Source organism: Dipodomys ordii, unplaced genomic scaffold, assembly GCF_000151885.1.
Source record: "Dipodomys ordii isolate 6190 unplaced genomic scaffold, Dord_2.0 Scaffold33, whole genome shotgun sequence".
In the NCBI taxonomy this organism is placed as follows: domain Eukaryota; kingdom Metazoa; phylum Chordata; class Mammalia; order Rodentia; family Heteromyidae; genus Dipodomys; species Dipodomys ordii.
In genome coordinates this window covers 4,730,915-4,749,364 of record NW_012267249.1, presented here as the reverse complement: position 1 = coordinate 4,749,364, position 18,450 = coordinate 4,730,915, and the positions used below count along the sequence as shown (strand labels likewise).

At 41.6% G+C, this 18,450-nt stretch overlaps 1 protein-coding gene across 1 annotated transcript in view; it reads left to right on the top strand.

The window, feature by feature from the left end:
- Ebna1bp2 (EBNA1 binding protein 2) overlaps positions 1-5,704 on the top strand; it is a 7,469-nt gene extending 1,765 nt beyond the window's left edge. Inside the window, exons 2-7 of the mRNA XM_013016780.1 lie at positions 92-270; positions 1,292-1,381; positions 3,307-3,382; positions 3,618-3,729; positions 5,187-5,349; positions 5,495-5,704. Of these exons, the coding sequence (XP_012872234.1) occupies positions 92-270; positions 1,292-1,381; positions 3,307-3,382; positions 3,618-3,729; positions 5,187-5,349; positions 5,495-5,545 (671 nt within the window). The 3' untranslated portion in view covers positions 5,546-5,704. The remainder of the gene's footprint in view (positions 1-91; positions 271-1,291; positions 1,382-3,306; positions 3,383-3,617; positions 3,730-5,186; positions 5,350-5,494) is intronic.
- The last annotated feature ends 12,746 nt before the right edge of the window (positions 5,705-18,450 follow it).

Genomic DNA, 18,450 nt, shown 5'->3' with positions numbered 1-18,450 from the left:
GAGCGCTAGCCTTGAGCTGAAGAGCTGAGGGACAGCGCCCAGGCCCAGAGTTCAGGCCCCACAACCGGACCCCCCCCCCAAAAAAAAAAAGAAGCAATCAGTGCCGTTCTCCTCACTGCAATTCATACTTTATCCTACAATCTCAGCTACCGCCAGGCCCAGGCTGCTGTGCTGGCAGTATTACCACGGCTCCATCAGCTCCACATCCCTACCAAGCGTCCCACCGATTATTTTGCAGAAATGGCCAAGACTGATCAGCACATGCAAAAGGTAAGAAACAAAGATTCCCCCCTCCTTTGAAAAACTAAGGCTTTGTACTGAAATATATTCAGCTGGCTTAGCTCCTGAATATTTGAAAAAGGTATGTAAAGCTCAGAAATGGGTCTGGTTGTCAGAGACAGTTAAGTCTCTACTTCAGAGTCATGCCAATCACACTAAAGAAGATGACACTTCCCTAATTTAAATAGTTTACAGAAAAGAAGCACTGTAAGAAATGTAGGTAAAGATGGCTTTTGCATTTCCTTGTTAGCACAGTGGTAGCATGGTGCATAGAGAGTCAATATAAAATCCAAAAGTATTTAACTAGTTCCCTTGAGCCTTAAACTGAATTTTGGGAGATCTTGGTGGTACCCAGAGAAACTAATCCAGCATAGCTAATCATCCCAGATACATCTCTCTACATTGAGCTTCTTAGATTTTACCTGAGAAAATTTTAAGAAATTAGACATACATGTTCGTAAAAGAGCATGTTAGGGATCTACAGGAATTTTTAAATGTATAATTTGGCCTGTTAGAGAAAGGCACTGAGGCTGTGTGGCTTAACCAGAATACATACACAGCAATGGGGAAGAATAAGTATTCTTTCTTAGACTACAAGTAGGCCAATGTGTGTACTGGAACAGGCAGCATTAGAAGGTTACTTTTTTGTTGTTGTAGATCATGGGGCTTGAACTCAAGGCTTGGGCACTATCCCTGAGCTTTTCTGCTCAAGGACTAGCACTCTTGTCAGTTTGAGCCACAGTTCCATTTCCAGTTTTCTGTGGTTAATTGGAGGTAAGAGTCTTACCAACTTTCCTGCCTGGGCTGGCTTCTAACTGTGGTCCTCAGATCTCAGCCTCCTGAATAGTTAAGGGAAGGTTACTTTTAAGCTCTATCACTGACATTTGTGATACCTTAGGCAGAATGCTCAGCCTTTGAAACTCACTGTCCTTGTATTGGTGATTTACAAGTTGTGATCCCTGTTCCAGTGCCTTTTAAGTAAAAGCAATATCTGCAATATTTTGTATTTTAGATTCGACAGAAGCTACAAGCTAAACAGGCTGCCATGGAGAAGTCTGAAAAAGCTAAGCAACTGCGAGCACTTAGGAAATATGGAAAGAAGGTGAGAAAGAAAATATGCAGGGACTAGAGAGAGGCCAGGAATGTCTGTCAGGTTAGATTGCTGTGGTCTGATTGGTTCTGTGCTACATGTGTATTAGATTATGCTCTGCTCTCACTGTGCAGTGTTGCTGCTAGTTTTCTTGAGCACAATCTCATCTGACACTGTGCTGTACCAGGAGTAGTGTGATATCAGCAGGTTAACTGAAAGCTCACTGGGCTTTAGTTGTTTATATTTATGTAGTGAAGAGCTAGGTCTAGATCAGTGGTTTCCAAACCTGACCCATCAGCAGAAGCACAACTGGAAAATTGCAAAAGATTTTTACACTTCAGAGTCTCTGAAAATGTCTACATGGGATGCATTTGGTTTAGATGATCCTCAAGTCTGCAAGAGGATCATACTATTTATTACTGTGAAGTCTGAGAGAAAAAAAAACCGTATCCATGTGTATTTGAGTATGAATGTCTGAGCTCTAGTGTAAAATCAGATCGGGTAAGTGATGAAACTGTCTTATTGGATGGTCTTCTAAATGGAAGGAGAAAGGAATTAGAATTAGTGTGTGGGAGGGAATGGGGTTGATAAGGCTCTGTTTAGGTTTCATAAGCATTTCTGACATAACACTTGTGATCTGGGTCATGAGGCTGTTGTTCTTACTTGGGGTCATTTCACTGACAAGTTGTAGTGTCCTGTCCTCTGCACAAGGTCCACTGATCTTGATTCTCTAATCTGTTTTTTTTTTGTTTTTTTTGGCCAGTTCAGGGGCTTGAACTCAAGAGTCTGGATACTGTCCCTGAGCTTCTTTTGCTCAAGGCTAGCACTCTACCACTTGAGCCATAGCACCATTTCTAGCCTTTTCAGTTTATGTGGTACTGAGGAATTGAACCCAGGGTTTTATGCATACTAGGCAAGCACTCTACCACTAAGCCCTATTCCCAGCCCCTTGATTCTCTAATCTGAAGGTGGATGGTTGGCATCATTTCAAAGACACTAAGCATTAGTTAGTATAATGTAACTTATCAAAATAAAAGAAAAAGTAAGGCTGCTTAGCATATATGTATAATTTGAGGAAACTTTAGGATAGTGGTTCTCAATTTGGGGTGATTTTGCTCTCCAGAGAACATCTGTAACTGGAGACATTTTTCAGTTGTCACATCTTGTCATAGAGGGTTCTGTTTGTATCAAGTGGGTAGGGGAGCAAGGATGTTACTAACTGTACAGTGTACAGGACAGGCCTTACCCAATGAAGAACTATCACATCCAAAATGTTAATGGTGAGAAACTCTGCCTTAAATAATAGTTTTTGTCCCTAAAGCATTTTTTTCTGTTTTCTGGGATGGTTGTTTTTCTGTTTTCTTTTGATATTTTCTTTTTTTTTTTCTTTTCTTTTCTTTTGTTGCCAGTTGTGGTGCCTGAACTCTGGGCCTGGGCACTGTCCCTGAGCTCTTCAGTTCAAGGCTAGCGCTCTACCACTTGAGCCACAGCACCACTTCCAGCTTTTTCTGCTTATGTGGTGCTGAGGAATCGAACCCAGGGCCTCATGCATGCAAGGCAAGCACTCTACCACTGAGCCACCTTCCCAGCCCCTGATATTTTCATACTTAGTAACAGAGGATTGGAAATTTAATCTGCTCAGATATAATTAATAGGAGAACTTGAATATAAACCTAAATGTGATTTGCTACAGTTTCCTAGGCAGGATTGTGTAATGAGTAAAAAGTGCAGGCTTTGGGTTCAGGCTGCCCACAATGCAGTTTAAAAGAGATTAAGAATTTGAACTACACTGGATTAGTGTAGAGATGTACATGTCTGTACATGTTAAATGGTAATGGTATTGATCTGTGTATGTGTGTTTTTACTAGTTATTGAGAGAATGCATGTGCTTGGAGTAGTGGTTGTGAATGGATATAACTTCTGTGTCCATATCACAGGTGCAAACACAGGTTCTTCAGAAGAGGCAGCAGGAGAAATCACATATGATGAATGCCATCAAGAAGTACCAAAAAGGTCAGGATATTTCTCTGCTAAGGATGTAGGAAAACAGGGATCTCTGGTACCCTTAGAGTTAACACACAATGCGTTGGGAGGTCTTCTTTATTGATTTGGAGCTATTAGACTTACATTTTGGGAATGGTGCAACTTTAGAAGTTATACTTCTCAAATCACTTATAACTTATATTTTGAGGCTTAAACTTTTTATAATAGTACACTGTTGCTGATCAGAATGTTTCTTCACTCACAGGCTTCTCTGATAAACTGGATTTCCTTGAGGGTGATGAGAAACCTGTTGCACAGGCCACAAAGGCCACAAAGGCCGCAAAGGCAGGAGCTAAAGGCCAGAACATGAAGAAGGGGTAACAAGTGTTTTGGTTTGCCTTGGTTCTGGGATGTGAACTGGGCTGACAGTCCATGAGTACTATCGGCCCCCTCCCTCCCCCCCCCCCGACCTCCGGGAGCCCACCACTGTGTGGAAAGAAGAATACTGGTGCTGGCCTGGGCCAGGACTTATAATGGCATAGAGCTTTTTGGTCTGTCGGTTGTGGGCCTTGAACTCTGGGTGTCTGGGCACTGTCCCTGAGCTCTTCTGGTGGTTTTATTGGAGGTAAGAATCTTATGGACTTTCCTGCCATGCCTGGGCTGGCTTTGGGCTGGCTTTGAACCATGATCCACAGATCTCAGCCTCCTTAATAGCTAGGGTTACAGGCATGAGCCACTGGCTCCTGGCCCACAGATGAGCTTTTAAGCCATAAATAATCTTTGAAGATGATGGGCTTATTTGAATAAAAGTCAGATAACTGTGTGATTCCCAGTTAATGTGATAGTTAACAAGTGCAAGACCAAGGGTTCAGATCCAGCTTCTGCCATTCAGTTGGGAGGGTACTGAGCAAGTCCTTTGTTCAGTGCCTTATCTACTATATCAAGGAAGTGATTTGTGCCTCTTGGTATTATGAGATAGAAAGGGAAGTATGATGCTCCTGAATGAATAGGATCAGAGTTATAAAACAGCAGGTTGTATGTGAGAAACAGCCAGCATTAGCTAGTACTAGATATGCAGTGTGAAACTAGGAGTGAGGAGCTGTGTTGGGTTCCTGTGCTGTTCATTTGCCTGTTTCAGATCTCCGGCTTCTTCCAGTAAGCAGTGTAGAGACACAGGCTTTTTTTGGGGGGTGGGGGTGGGGGTGTCTGTCGGTCATGGGCCTTGAACCCTGGGCCTGGGTATTGTCCTTGAGCTCTTTAGCTCCAGGATAGCACTCTAGCACTTGAGCCACAGCTCCATGTCTGGCTTTTTGGTGATTAATTGGACTTTACTGCTCAGGCCTCCTGAGTAGCTAGGATTATAAGCATGAGCCAATCAGTGCCTGGCTAAAAAGCTTTTTGAGAATAGGAGAAAGCCATATAATTTATTTAGATCCCTTCCTGCTTTTCTTTCCTTTTCTGGAGGTTAAAACTATGGGAGTACCGAGTGTTGGTGGCTCACACATAATCCTAGCTACTCAGGAGGCTGAGATCTGAAGACTGCAGTTCAAAGCCAGCCCAGGCAGGAAAGTCCGTGAGACTCTTTATCTCCAATAAACTACCAGAAAACCAGAAGTAGCATTGTGGCTCAAGTGGTAGAGTGTTAGCCTTGAGCTGAAGAGCTGAGGGACAGTGCAAGGTCCAGAGTTTAAGCCCCAAGACCGACAAAACAAAAACAAAAAAAAAAGCTGTGGGTATGGGAACAGTATTGTCTCAGGAGCTTTGTAGGAAGGAATCAGAGGCTATTGTTTGGTCACAAAGTTCTTCATAATTTAGGGTGCTAATCTTTTTCCAGGCCCAGTGCTAAACGACGGTATAAAAACCAAAAGTTTGGTTTTGGTGGAAAGAAGAAAGGTACCAAGTGGAATACTCGAGAAAGCTACGATGATGTATCCAGCTTCCGGGCCAAGGTAGCTCATGGCAAGGGCCTCAAAAGGCCTGGGAAGAAAGGATCGAATGTAAGTGAGCCAGGTTCCAGGCTGCACAGGGTCAGCTTTTTCTAACTGCCACACCTGCTCTTCCCTTCTTTGTTCTTCTCTCCCTAGGGCAGAAAGCCAAGTACTATGTGACCAAATTTGTTTTTGTTTATTTGTTTTTGTTTAGAAGAGACCTGGAAAACGAACAAGAGAGAAAATGAAGAGCAGAACCCGCTAAATAACATCTTTTATACGAAAAATGAAGAAAAAGGGACAATATGCAATTTTCAGTATACTTAGATCCTTTTTCTTAGTTTCTTTTTGTACAAAATTCTTTTAATAAATTAAACAGTTTGAAAGAAACACTCATGGATTAAAACCTCAGGATTGAAAGACTGATGTTTGTGCCTTGAGTAAGTTAATTGATAGCAAGTCCAAAATGCTTTCCGTTTATAATAACTGAAGACTTAAGTTCAGACACCACCTCATTTCATCTTCTAAACTGTCTTACCATAGTCCCTGTACAGCTGGTATAATGTGATCTGATTTCCTCTGTGTACAGCTGTTGCTGTATATATAATCTTATGATTTTTCTGCCTACCTAATTTTCCTTCTGTGTCTTTACCTTTTCCAAGACCCTTTGTTACTTATCTGCTTATTTTCCTGCTAGAGCCTAAGTCTGCCATATAGCTGCCACCTTGTCTCTTTTCTAGATGGTCTAGGTTAGCTCCAGTGTTGGATCACATTATTTTTCTTTCTTGTGCCTTTTTGGTGCTTACTATCTCTCTGCATTTTTGAAATTGCCTTTACTTTGACTAGTGTGAATTTTCCATTGGAATGTTGAAGGCCCTGTGGACTCTTTTTTTGCCTTTGAGGGGACTGATTCACTCATGTTCCTTCCTCTAGAAGGTTTTCTTCCTGACAATCTGAAAGTTTTCTTCCTGACCATACTTGGTGTGGGCCTGTGTACATTCTCTGATGACTTTTCCATCTGGACATTATCACCTCTTCTCCCTACCATCTCCTTTTGTTCTGACTCAAATTTCTGTTAGTCAGATATTTAGCCTCTTCTGTTGATGACATCTAGATCTGTATTTGGGGTCTCTGTTGGGAGAAAGATTGCTTCTTTTTGCCTACTCATTTGATTGAATATTTTAGTTCTCATTTACACTATAAGTTTTCTAATTGGTCCTTTCATGTATTTGGTTCTTCACTAGTTACAAAATTTTCATTAAGTGAAGATTTGGATTACACTTTTAATTTTTGATAAAAGTCTTCTGTTTCTTTAGCTGCCCCTTCCCTGTGTATATTTGCCTCCCCCTTTCTTTTTTAAAAATTAGTTATTTTAGCCAGCCCCTAGTGACTCATGTCTATTCAGGAGGCTGAGATCTCAGGATTGCAGTTTGAAGCCAGCCTGAGCAGAGAAGTCTGAGACTTATTCCTGAAAAACTACTCAGAAAAGGTGGGGAAGTGGTGGTGTGGCTAAAGCGGTAGAGTGCTAGCCTTAAACAAAAGTTCAGGGACCCTGCCCAGGCCCTAAATTCAAGCCCTAGACCAGCACCAAAAAAATAAAAAAGTTAGCTTAATTGTACTTATTTATAAATATAATGTGATAATTGATACTTATATGCAATGTATTAAGGTAATTTACATTGCCATCTTCTTGTCATTACTTTGTATTTGGAGCCTCTGAACTCCTGTTATTCCCAAATATATGCTGCTAGGATATGTGAACTCACGTCACCCACTTGGCCTGGAGAACCCTAGAACTTACTCTGTCAAACTTACTTGGTACCCATTATCCAGCCTTTGCCTCCTTTCCTTCCTTCCTAGCCTCTAGTAACCACTACACATTCAAATTGGACTCTTTTTTTAGCATCTCCATATTAGAGAGAAAATGGAGTATTTGTCTTCTCTATCAGATCGAGTAGAATGTACTATAGAAGTTGGAGACTTGGAATTGAGTCCTGGCTTTGCAGCTTTGATGCTTTGTGACTTTGGACAAGTGAGGTTTTCTATTTTATCACCTGTATGACAAAGACATAGTGTTTACCTCTTTTTCTATTTGCATCGAGTTAATATATGAAAAACATTGAGAACATTGCCACAGAATTAATCCTAATACAATTTAATCATTCTATACCCAACAATCCTTTTCATAGTCCCTTAAGATGACTTTGCTGGAACAGTATATTAGGTTTTTTTTGCTGATGTTTTTGTTGTTTCTTTTAAAATTTGCAATAGCAAAATATCCAAATCTAGGTACCTTATAAGGAAAAGAGGTATATTTAACTCATGGTTTGGTAGCTGATAGTCCAGGGTTAGGTGACAACATTTTTGTTCAACCTCTAATAAGAGGATCATGGCTGATGCTACTATGAACCTCATGGTAGCAGCAGGAAGCTAGACAGATTCAGGGGTCGGGTGTGTTTGGTGAGGTCCATGCACTCCTTGGGATCTAATTACCTGATACTAGGTCCTACCTCTTAAAGGTCTCCCCACCTTTCCTTTTTCTTTAAAAAAAAATATTTCTTAATATCACATAGAGGGGCCCAAGCCTCCAGCACATGAACCTCTGGGGAACAAACTCCCAAGTTCAAGGCAAGCCTGGGCAATAGAGTAAGACTTTGTCTTAAAATACAACAAAAAGAGGGTTAAATAGCATTTTCAGTTGCCAAATAGAACTAATCACTATGTAAAAAGCAGATACATAATAGTGGTCAAGCATCACTTCTTCCAAAGTCTGGTTACTATGTGTTCATTTCAACAAGGGATTCATGGACAGCAGTATAGTTACATTGCTTCCTGTTTCCAGAGATAAATCCACATACATTTATTTTTTGTCTGTTTTGGGGCCTGAACTCTGGACCTGGGTGCTGTCTCTTAGTTCTTCAGCTCAAGGCGAGCACTCTACCACTTGAGCAACTGTGCCATTTCCTGCTTTTTCTGCTTATGTGGTGCTGAGGAATCGAAGCCAGGGCCTCATGCATGCTAGAGAGGCACTCTGCCACTGAGCCACCTTTCCAGCCCAACGCACATGCATTTTAAAAAAGCAGATAATTGAAGGAACTGAGTGGCAGAGATGAATGTGCAGCACAGAACTGAAAGTGATAAAGTTGGACATATATAACAGGAGCTATAGATGAAATAGCTGATGTGTAAGTGCTATTATTGGTACCATTGTAGAGGTTAGTCCTGGTTAGGGAAGGCCAACTTAGTAACATTACTAAGGAGAGATTGCAAGAGATGAAAATGTCCCCAATGCAGTGACACTACCAAAAATATTATTAAAGGGACTTGTGTAGGTGTTTCAAGACATTTGCAGCACCAAGTAATAAAACATTGGAAGTGAATCAGACTTCTTAAGAATTTTCTAAGACAAAAAAAGCCGAGTGGTGGAGTACTTGCTCAGCAAGGCTCTGGGCCCTGAGTTTAATAACTATCTCAAACAACAAAAACATGCTTGTTTATATCATAGATTGTCCAGCAAGAAAAAGAGAGCAAGTACTTTTTCTTACAAAGATACGCATGATGATTCATAATATTTGTAGTGTTTCAAATTGTAGCATCTATGGCATTTGTTTTCATTCCTTATACATTTGACAGTTTTTAATATCTTGACTTTTTTTTTTGGATATTTTATGGATAGGAACTTGTTTGGGTTTTGCCTCAGGACTATGATTCCCCCTGCTTCCCTACATAGCTGGGATTACAGGTACATAGCACCATCTGTAATCTTCTTTAATGTTTGTTCAGATGGGTTCACTAATTCTGCCTTGTGTTGAGATCTTCCCTCAATTTCTGCCTCCCAAGTAGAATTACAAGCTTGAGCCATTGCTCTAGGCTTGACAGACTTAGGCATCAGAGTAACTGATCCCCCCCAGTGTTTAGTGTTTAGTGAGATCATTTTGCATGGTTTCAGCAAATGGGGCTTTTTTTTTTTATTTTTAAGGATGAATTGAGTATAAAGTGACAGCTTTCCCATTTCGTGAGGGAGTTGGGGAAAGTGAAAACAAATGGTGGTGTTGCTCTATTAAGAAAAAGACCTACAACTATTCACCTTTTGACAAAAAGTAGTTAGGGGCTTAATCAGTTTTATAAACAAATTACTTTTTTATATTGTCAAATAGCAAATATTCATGGTAGTGATTTCAACACAAGTACATTTTCAAAGTTGAAATCTGAATGACAAAAGCATCTTCCAGATGCAGTATAAAATGTTTTCAGTCTATTTGTATGAAAGCAATTGGACCTCACTGCATACATGTAAACAAACTCCTTGCCAAATCAGAAATGTTACGTGTGGTCTTTTCCCTTCCTAACCCAACCATCTTGCTTGTTGAATTGACCCATGTTAGATGCACTCATATGATGGTGATATGGGTGATGATGGCTCTGATGATTCCAGAAAAAAAAAATTTAGCCCCCTCCAAAAAAAACAAAAACAAGGACATAGAAAACAAGCAGAGTGGATGCCTCGGGCTTCTGTATCTACCAGTTGCAGTTCACAGCCACTCCTGTAAGGAAAATGAACCTCTTCCTTCTGGAAATGATGCTCACAGAAGCACAGTTATATGTAGGATTCACAAAACACCTTGCATACAATGCAGGATTTCATTGCTCACAATCTGCCTCTGATATGAAATGGGGTAAAACTTACCCTAGGAGTGTCTGTCCTTCACCAAGCCTTTTGAAATAAAAATCAGGATCCAAAGACAAAATGTATTGTGTCTTCCTCTGGTTGGAAGTATTTCTCCTCATTCTGGAATAAGAGATCTTCGACAGTTTTTATTTTTGTTGTTGTTCTTCTTTGTTTTTATTTTTGTCCAACCAAAGTAGGGTAAAGCCACACTGGTGAGTACAATTCAAAATTGAGAAATTAACTTGTTTTTCTCTAAACTTTGCTTACTTTCTATAAAATGCTATTGTACCCTTGAAATTTATGATACCAAGCAAATAGGAAAATACCTGAAAACAGTAATGTGCATTCTAAAAGGTCTGGGCTTCTGCCACATTCACCCTACATCCTTTCCGCTTGGCTGTGTACTCACAAGTCCACCTACTTGTTTCACTACTCTGTGAGGTCTCCCACCCAGTCCCATTACAGTGATTTGCACATGGTAATTAGTAAAAATATTAGCTAGCACTCACAACACTATGTACCCTAAGCACTTGTATTTTTTGTTTAATTCTCTTAAGAACCTGAAGAGATAGAGAGATCAAAACACCTGTCAAAAGTCACACAGCTAATGCATAGCAGAATTGGGATTTAAAACCAGTTCATATAGCCTGCTGCTGGGTGGCTCATGCCTTTAAATCCTAGCTACTCCAGACAGATCTGAGGACTGCAGTTCAAAGCCAGAGCAGGCAGAAAAGTCATCGAGACTCATCTCCAATTAATCACCAAGAAACTGGAAGTGGACTCAGGTGGTAGAGTGCTAACCTTGAGCAAAAGAAGCTCAGGGACAGCACCCAGGTGTGCGCACGCGCACACATGCACACACACACACACACACACACACACACACACACACACTTCATATGACTCCAAATTCTGAGCTTGTAACACTTAAGTTTGGTGAATGAATGAAAACAATGTTAAGGCCATGAGCAATACTTCTGTTGGCTTAACAGTTGGTAAATCAGCATATGGTTGAAAATCTCACTCTTGTGAGCCAACTTAGTGTGACTCCATTTCCAGCATCAAAGCAGAGGACTTGGCCTAAGGTGACACTTTGGTCTTTTCAGCCAGTGTGTCACTGTTCTGTCTCCAATCCCAGGAATTCTTTCTGTAGGTTCTTAAATATTATGCCAGACCTGGGCATTTTGGTTACTGTGTGAACTAGAGGAAATCAGCACTTCTGATCACATTAGAATATAACTTCCTGTCTGCTTAGTCTCCTCTTAGCCCATGCACCTCTTCACTCTGTTATGAGCATTTGGTGCATGTTGGGTGCTAGGAACCAAAGTGGAATAAGACCTTCAAGGACCTGATAATCTATTGTTTTGGTCTGTCTCTTTGTTTCTGTTTCTCCTCTCTCCCTCCTTCCTTTCCCTCCCCCTTCCTTCTTCCCCTCCTCTCATAATTCAGGGTCATAGAGTGGTACTGCCCATTACAATGGCCTCCAGCCACCTATGATTACTTGAAATGGCTAAAACTAAAAAATTAATTTCTCAGTGTCCAGTAGCCACAGGTGGCCAATAGCTACTGTTTGACCATAGCACAGGGTACATTTTCATTATCAAAGCACTTTTTGTATACAGTGTTTATATTTAAATATTTGAGGACAGAAAATGTATCTGGTCCATCTCTTATTACCAAACCCTGACACACTTTGGGCAGGGTATGCTTGGTTAGTGTTTTCTGGCTGATTATGTATCTGTAGGATTCTTCTTTTTACATCATTATATAAACTTTAATTCCCAGAAACACAGAGTATGTCAAATGCTGTCTGAGCTCAATAAGCACCTTTACTATTTTCCAGGGTGAGTGGTACCTGGTCCCACATCCTGGCATGTCTCTAATTGCCTTCTGAAGGCCTCAGGAAAGGATTCCTGAGGCTAAAAAGAAAATGAGCCATCATTCTGCTAAGAAGCCACATTGGTAGCTTGGGGCTGGATAACAACACTGTATTTGTGACCAGCACAGCGAGCATTCTTCAGCCTGGGACAAGTGGTTTAGCAGCAAGAAACACGCATGTAGAGCTTAGGGGTGGAGGCTAAGAAAGAAAGAAGTCCTGGAAACTCTACATAGCTTTGTTTTCTCTATCCAAGCCCCACATTTTGTGCTCTAGGCTGTGGCAGTATCCCAGCCAAGCTAAGGCCAGTGAGACTCTGGGGCTGTCTTCTGCCTGCCTTGGGCTCCTCCAGCCTATCAATGCATTTTAAAAAGTCTAGGGCTTAGTGGTAGAGTGCTTGCCTACCATGCCTGAAGCCCTGGTTCAATTCCTCAGTACCACATGAACAGACAAAGCCAGAAGTGGTTTTGATTTCCTTTTTCAGCTTTGCTGTGGCTCCAGTGGTAAGAGTGCTAACCTTGAGCAAACAAAGCTCAGGGACAGTGCCTAGGCCTTGAGCTCAAGCCCCAGGACTGGCAAAAAAATGTCTAATATAACTAAAAGTATAAAAGATTCATTCATGCTTGGAGACTATGTATTGAGAAAAACTGGAGAGTCAAGACATAATAGCTACAGTTCTGAATCAAGTGTCCTTAGGAGCTTAATTTTTCTTATAGTCTCTGGGTTTGTGGCTAGATGCAGATGCTTGAGCCTGTAATCATTGCTATTTGGGTGGTAGATATCAGAGAATCTTAGTTCCAGGCCATTCCAGGCATAGGAAAGTTTTAGACATTCCATCTCAGCCAATGGCTGAGTCCATTGGCACCCCCATCTCATCCCCAGTGGTGTAAGGCTGATCTCATAGGAGAACTGAAGCACAGGGAGGTTCCAAGGTCATAAAGGGAAACTCTGCCTTGAAAATACCTAGTGCAAAAAGGGGACTGAAAGTGAGGCACAAATGGTAGAGCACCTGTTCAGCAAGTATAAGGCCTTGAGTTTAATCCCCAGTACAGCCAGAGAAGGAAAGGAAAGAAAAGAAAAAAAAAAGAAGTATCTCTTGGTTCCTTTTCAGTTAAGCCAAGCTGCAGAGATGCAGCCCAAAGGGAATTTAGCTAGAAATTAAAATGGAAAATTCAATGCAAAATCTAGCAACAAACCTGGTCATCTAGGAATCAATCTACAAAAGAATGCTCATTTCCTTGTGTGTGTTTCTACACTCTGTTCTGAACTATTGGTTTGTGGTTGTGGCAACAGTGCACAATTATTACTACTTAAATGACCATTTAGTAGTAAGTCCTGATATCTGATATGGAAGACTTTTTTCTTAAAAGAGTCTTGTCTTTTCTGAGTAAAATACTCTTCCTCCTCCTCCCCCTCCCCTTCCCCCTCCCCCTCCTCCTCCTCCTCCTTCTTTCTTCTCTTTCTCCTTTTTCTCTTTTTTTGTGCTGGTCCTGGAGCTTGAACTCAGTGCCTGAGCACTGTCCCTGAGCTGCTTTTTGCTCAGGCTAGTGCTCTACTACTTAAGCCACAGCACCACTTCAGGCATTTTCTAAGAAGTTAATTGGAGATGAATCTCATGGACTTTCCTGTCTGTCCTGGCTTCAAACTGCAATCCTCAGATCTTAGCCTCTGGAGTAGCTAGGATTGCTGGTGTGAGCCACCAACACCTGGCTTCTAGTCAGCTTTATCAGTTCTTTTCAAACACCTTTGGAATTTTGGTTGTAGTTGTACTGAATGTCTGTATCAGATGGAGGAGAGCTGGTGTTAACATATCATGTGGGCACTGGATGCTAGCAGATGGGCACAATATTACACGATCTTGTCTTCCAGGCTGCTGCCTTTTATATTCTGGAGTTGAGGTAGCTGATAGTGGGTTTCAACCTGCAGGACCTTTATGAGAACAAATTGAAGGCCCCTTCTTTTCTGACAAGAGGTGTTTCCTATGACCATGTCTGGTCTTAAGGAAGTTGCTGGCCTGGTTCTGGAGCCCATGGACAAAGAAAACTAGAGTCAGAGAGAAGCCAGAGTAACACAGAACACAGATAAGGACCTTGAGGCCCCATCTATTTATAATAGAGCCTTGTGCCCTATGAGTGAGTTCTCAGAGTCATCCTTTCCTGCTCTTACTTAACCTAGTGAAGATCAACAGTATTTGCTCTCTTAGATCCTCGTTCCCTCTACTGCTCTATCCTCTCTGTCACTGGTCCTGCAATTTGCTCTCAGTTACAGTTCCACTGAGAAACAAGTTGTGATTTGAGGCTCCTACAGGCTGGATCAGGTCAGGGAGGAAAGCAAGAGTTTGCAACATGGAAATTGTTAAAGGTATCTCTGGCACCTGAAGGACTGTCAATATAGAAGGAAGAGAAACACAGTAAAAAAGAACCAGGATCTGGCCATGGGAAGGAGTGTTGTAACTAGCCAGAGAGATGCCTCAGGCTGAATGTTGGTCTCATCATCCCGCAGTGTCTACATGCACCAGCAAGGGGAGGGGAACCCACAGTCCTGGAAATCCCCGTGGCACCAATGATGTGGTCTCTTCCATTCTGATGGGGGAGTGGCCAGATTGCAGTGGGGAGCAGAGAACAGGGAACTAGACAGAAGGGCTGGGAGGAGGAGTCAGGGCACAGATGGAGGAATAACAGGAAAGGGGACCAACATGACGTGGGAGCTTAGCAGAATGTCTGGAAGGAGCCTGGGAAGAGCTGGGCAGAGTGACCTTTAAGGTGGGGTAACGGGCAGAAGTGGTTAGAGGAGGAAATGAGGTATGGCAGAAGCCAGTTGGGCAGGCTGTACTGGAGTCTAGACTTCTGCCTGGAGGACTTGAGGAATAGGGGAGGAAGGTAGATCAGATGACAGAGGAGGGGGAGGAGGAGGAGGAGGATGGAGTTGAGATGGGACAATCCCAGCACGCTTTTTGGCCATCTTTTCCTCTGAAAGAAGTCCTAACTTCTTGCTTCACCCAAATCAAGCTGAGGGAGCTTGAGGCAGACCTGGCCGGCACCCGTCTCACACAGCACCCCATGCACCATCCATGAGTGCAGGCCCATCACGAGCATCTACCTCACCCTTCGGGTCCAGTGAGCGGGCCCACCCTCTAGTGTCCAGCCTTAGAGAGTCCATGGGAAGAGCTGGGAGAAGAGTGGGCAGTAAATGTTCGTTGTCCCCTTGGGGCAGCATGCAGTGTTGTCCCTCAGTAGACCAAGATTGGCTAGAGCTAAGGGCTTGGGACCTGGGAGAGATGCCCTGAGGCAGGAATTGGGAGAAAGGGGAAGAAGTCCATGCCCCAGTACATTTTCCTAAGGCCTCTCCCATCCTTTAAGATGCTGCATGAAAAGAGGTAAGTGGAGATGTCCTTTGCATTTTTCCAAGGACAAGGACATTATGATCAGGGAGGGCTCATTCTTGGCAGACAGTAGGTGACAGAGCAGGTGGGATTAGAACTTGGGCTTAAGGAGAGAGACTAGGAGGAATCACAAGTGGCACAGGCAGCTGGATCTATTGTGTTTTACAGGATTTAGAAAGGGTGCTTTGAATCAGAGCTTTGTCTCTTCGAATTTAAGTTTTGGTCTCTCTAGTCTCATGCTCTGCTTTGTAACTCAACCGGGATGAGACTGCAAGAGTAAAGCTTGTAGGATGTATGCTCACCTCAATGATCCTAGTGACTAGATTTGGACTTTCTTACTTATCTGAGATGACTAACTCTATGTGGCTGATTAAGGAAGCTGCTAGACTCTCCCATTCTTTAATCTGAGACTATTTCTTGTTCTTTGCTTGCTAGCCACAGTTTAAGCATACTTGGTCCCTCTTTCTCTCTTAAACTCTTATCGCTCCAACTTCCACTTTCCTTCTTTGGCTCTAACCTCTTTTCCTCCCTTACTTGACAAAACTTTTGGTTTACGCCTATGTATATGATTCCCTATTTCCTGGGTTTGTTGTTGACTTTTGACCTCCTGGCTTTAGCTGTAGTTTGGTTTTCTCTTAAAATCAACACTGAAGTATTGGAAATTCAGTCCCCTGGATTCAATGTCAGTTCACACATAATGAGAGTAAATATTAACTCCAGCGAATATACATTCATGATAATATGTAGTTCCTGAATTCTCTTAGTGTTGCCCAGATCATAGGAAGGGCCTCCCAAATAATTTTTCATAACATTAAATTGGCACTTGCTTCTAGGGGCCACCCATATCTAACACAGGGAAATATTAAATGTCTACTCAATTCGTTAGCAGAAGCCTACTTGTATGTATTGTTTTGGTTGTTGCTTTGTTTTGTCCCCATGGTCCTGGGAATTGAATGCCAAGACCTTGCCTTTGCTAGGCAAGCACTCTATCACTTGAGCCACAGCCCCAATCCTGAATCTAGTTCTTTTTATTTGTTAAGAGATTTGTGCAGTGGATGTTTTATAGCCAATGAGGTTTAGTCCAGGTTTGCTTATTGCTAATTGAGACATTTTGGGTATTTTGAAAGAGAAGGGGAAAAGTTGCCAAAGAAAAAGTTAGTTGAAGGCTGGGAAGGTGGCTCAGTGGTAGAGTGCTTGCCTTGCATGCTCGAGGCCCTGGGTTCAATTCCTCAGCACCACATAAGCAAAAAGAAAAAAGCCAGAAGTGGCGCTGTGGCTCAAGTGGTAGAGTGCTAGCCTTGAGCTGAAGAGCTGAGGGACAGCGCCCAGGCCCAGAGTTCAGGCCCCATGACCGGACCCCCCCCAAAAAAAAAGAGTTAGTTGATAAACAAGTCGTGATAAGTATGGAACATAATTATGAAAATTTCAGTGATCTTATGATTAAGGATTGTTTCACTTACCATACCAAATCATCTCTTAGCTTACTTACTAAACTAATGAGCACATTCTATATGCTCTGCCCAAGACAAAAGCAACATTTCACTAAAACACTTTAGCCCCTTCCTGTCTTATATCAGGCCCTCTCAGTTAAGCCAAGCCTTGGAGGGCAAACATTGACTGTAAAGCTTTTATGCTTGGAGATGTTATTAAATTCACATGCTTCTGTAACAGGGAAGATTTCCAAAATGGAGGCATCCCATAATAGTACAAAATTAAGACATATAGAAAGACATTAAATGATCCTCATAAAGTCTGATGAAAAATTTAAGTATCAGTGATGGCATCAACCTGATGCCCACTGGTGTGTATGTGGGAGATGGAAAGGTAACCCCCTTAACAAGAAGCAACAGCTCTTCAATCCAGCCGTGCTGAGCAGTAGAATGGGAGTGTACTGAGGACTGCCCCATCTAGACCAGTGCTCAACAGATGGCTATTAACCCTCCTGTGTCATCTTGTGGTAAATGTTCCTGTCCTTACAAGACTCTGTGAACAAGGGGAGACTTCACCATTGTCCTTTCTCCTCTTCCTATTTTCAAGGGCATCTCCACTAAAACTCTTGCTTTCTGGATTCTCCAGGTAAGAAAAAGGAACCAGTCTTCTACAACCACAAAACTCCAGAGGACAAATATAAAAATCTTCCCATCTGCCATAGTGCACTTGTCCAATAGCATTATAGGTAGGGTGTCTGGAGTTACTACGGCTCAGCTCTCTCTCTGCAATTCCTTTCAAAGAGCACCCACTTCCCTCCTTCCCTGAAGAGTGCAGAGCCACATTCTTCTTCTTGGACAAATATTATTTAATAAATGTCTTCTTCACATTTCAAGTCTTTTTATGTAGTCTACAAGTGCATAGTGATGTCTGATAATAATAGAATTGGTTTGTGTCTAGCAACTCACTGAATCGCTGTCAAAGAGTGGAGGTTTTAGCCAGGAAAGATGGCGCATGCCTGTAATCGTAGCACCCAAGAGATTGGGTCAGGAAGATGGGAAGTTCAAAGTCACCTTGTTAGTAAGACCCTATTCCCCCAACAAAACAACAACAACATAAGGTACATTGTTGAATAGAATGATAAGAACAGACATGTTTATCTTGTTCTTGATCTTAAGATAAAATAATTCACACATACACCATTAAATATAATTTATATTTAAGTGTACATTTATTTATAAGTAGAATTTATATTAGTTTTCATAGATGTTCTTTATCTGGTTCAGGAATTCCCTTATTATTCCTACTTATTATGGATGGATGTTGAATTTTGTTGGTGCTTTTTGGTAGCTATTGAAATAATATGGCTTTTAGTTAATTACACAGTTAGTTACACATGGTTAACTGTATAATTAATGATGTTAATTTAGTTAATTAATACCATGAACTACAGTGACTGATATTTTTGGATTTAACTCAACCTTGTATCCCATGATACATCTTACTCTGTCTTGATGTACTTTTTTAGATGCAGTTAGATTTGGTTTGCTAATTTTTTTTCTTTTGAATTCTTGCATCTTTGTCTTTGTCTGGTTTTAGTATCAGGGAAATGCTGGCTTCTTAAAATGAGTTGAAGGAAATATTCTCTTTTTATTCTGGAAGTGTGTGTAGAGTTGATGTGAGTATCTTCTTAAATATTTAGTAGGATTCACTCATAAAGGTAACTGGGCAGGAGAGAGAAAGAGAGAGAGCATGTGTGTGTGCATGTGTTTTAATGTATTTAATAAATGAAGCACTGGGCTGGGAAGGTAGCTC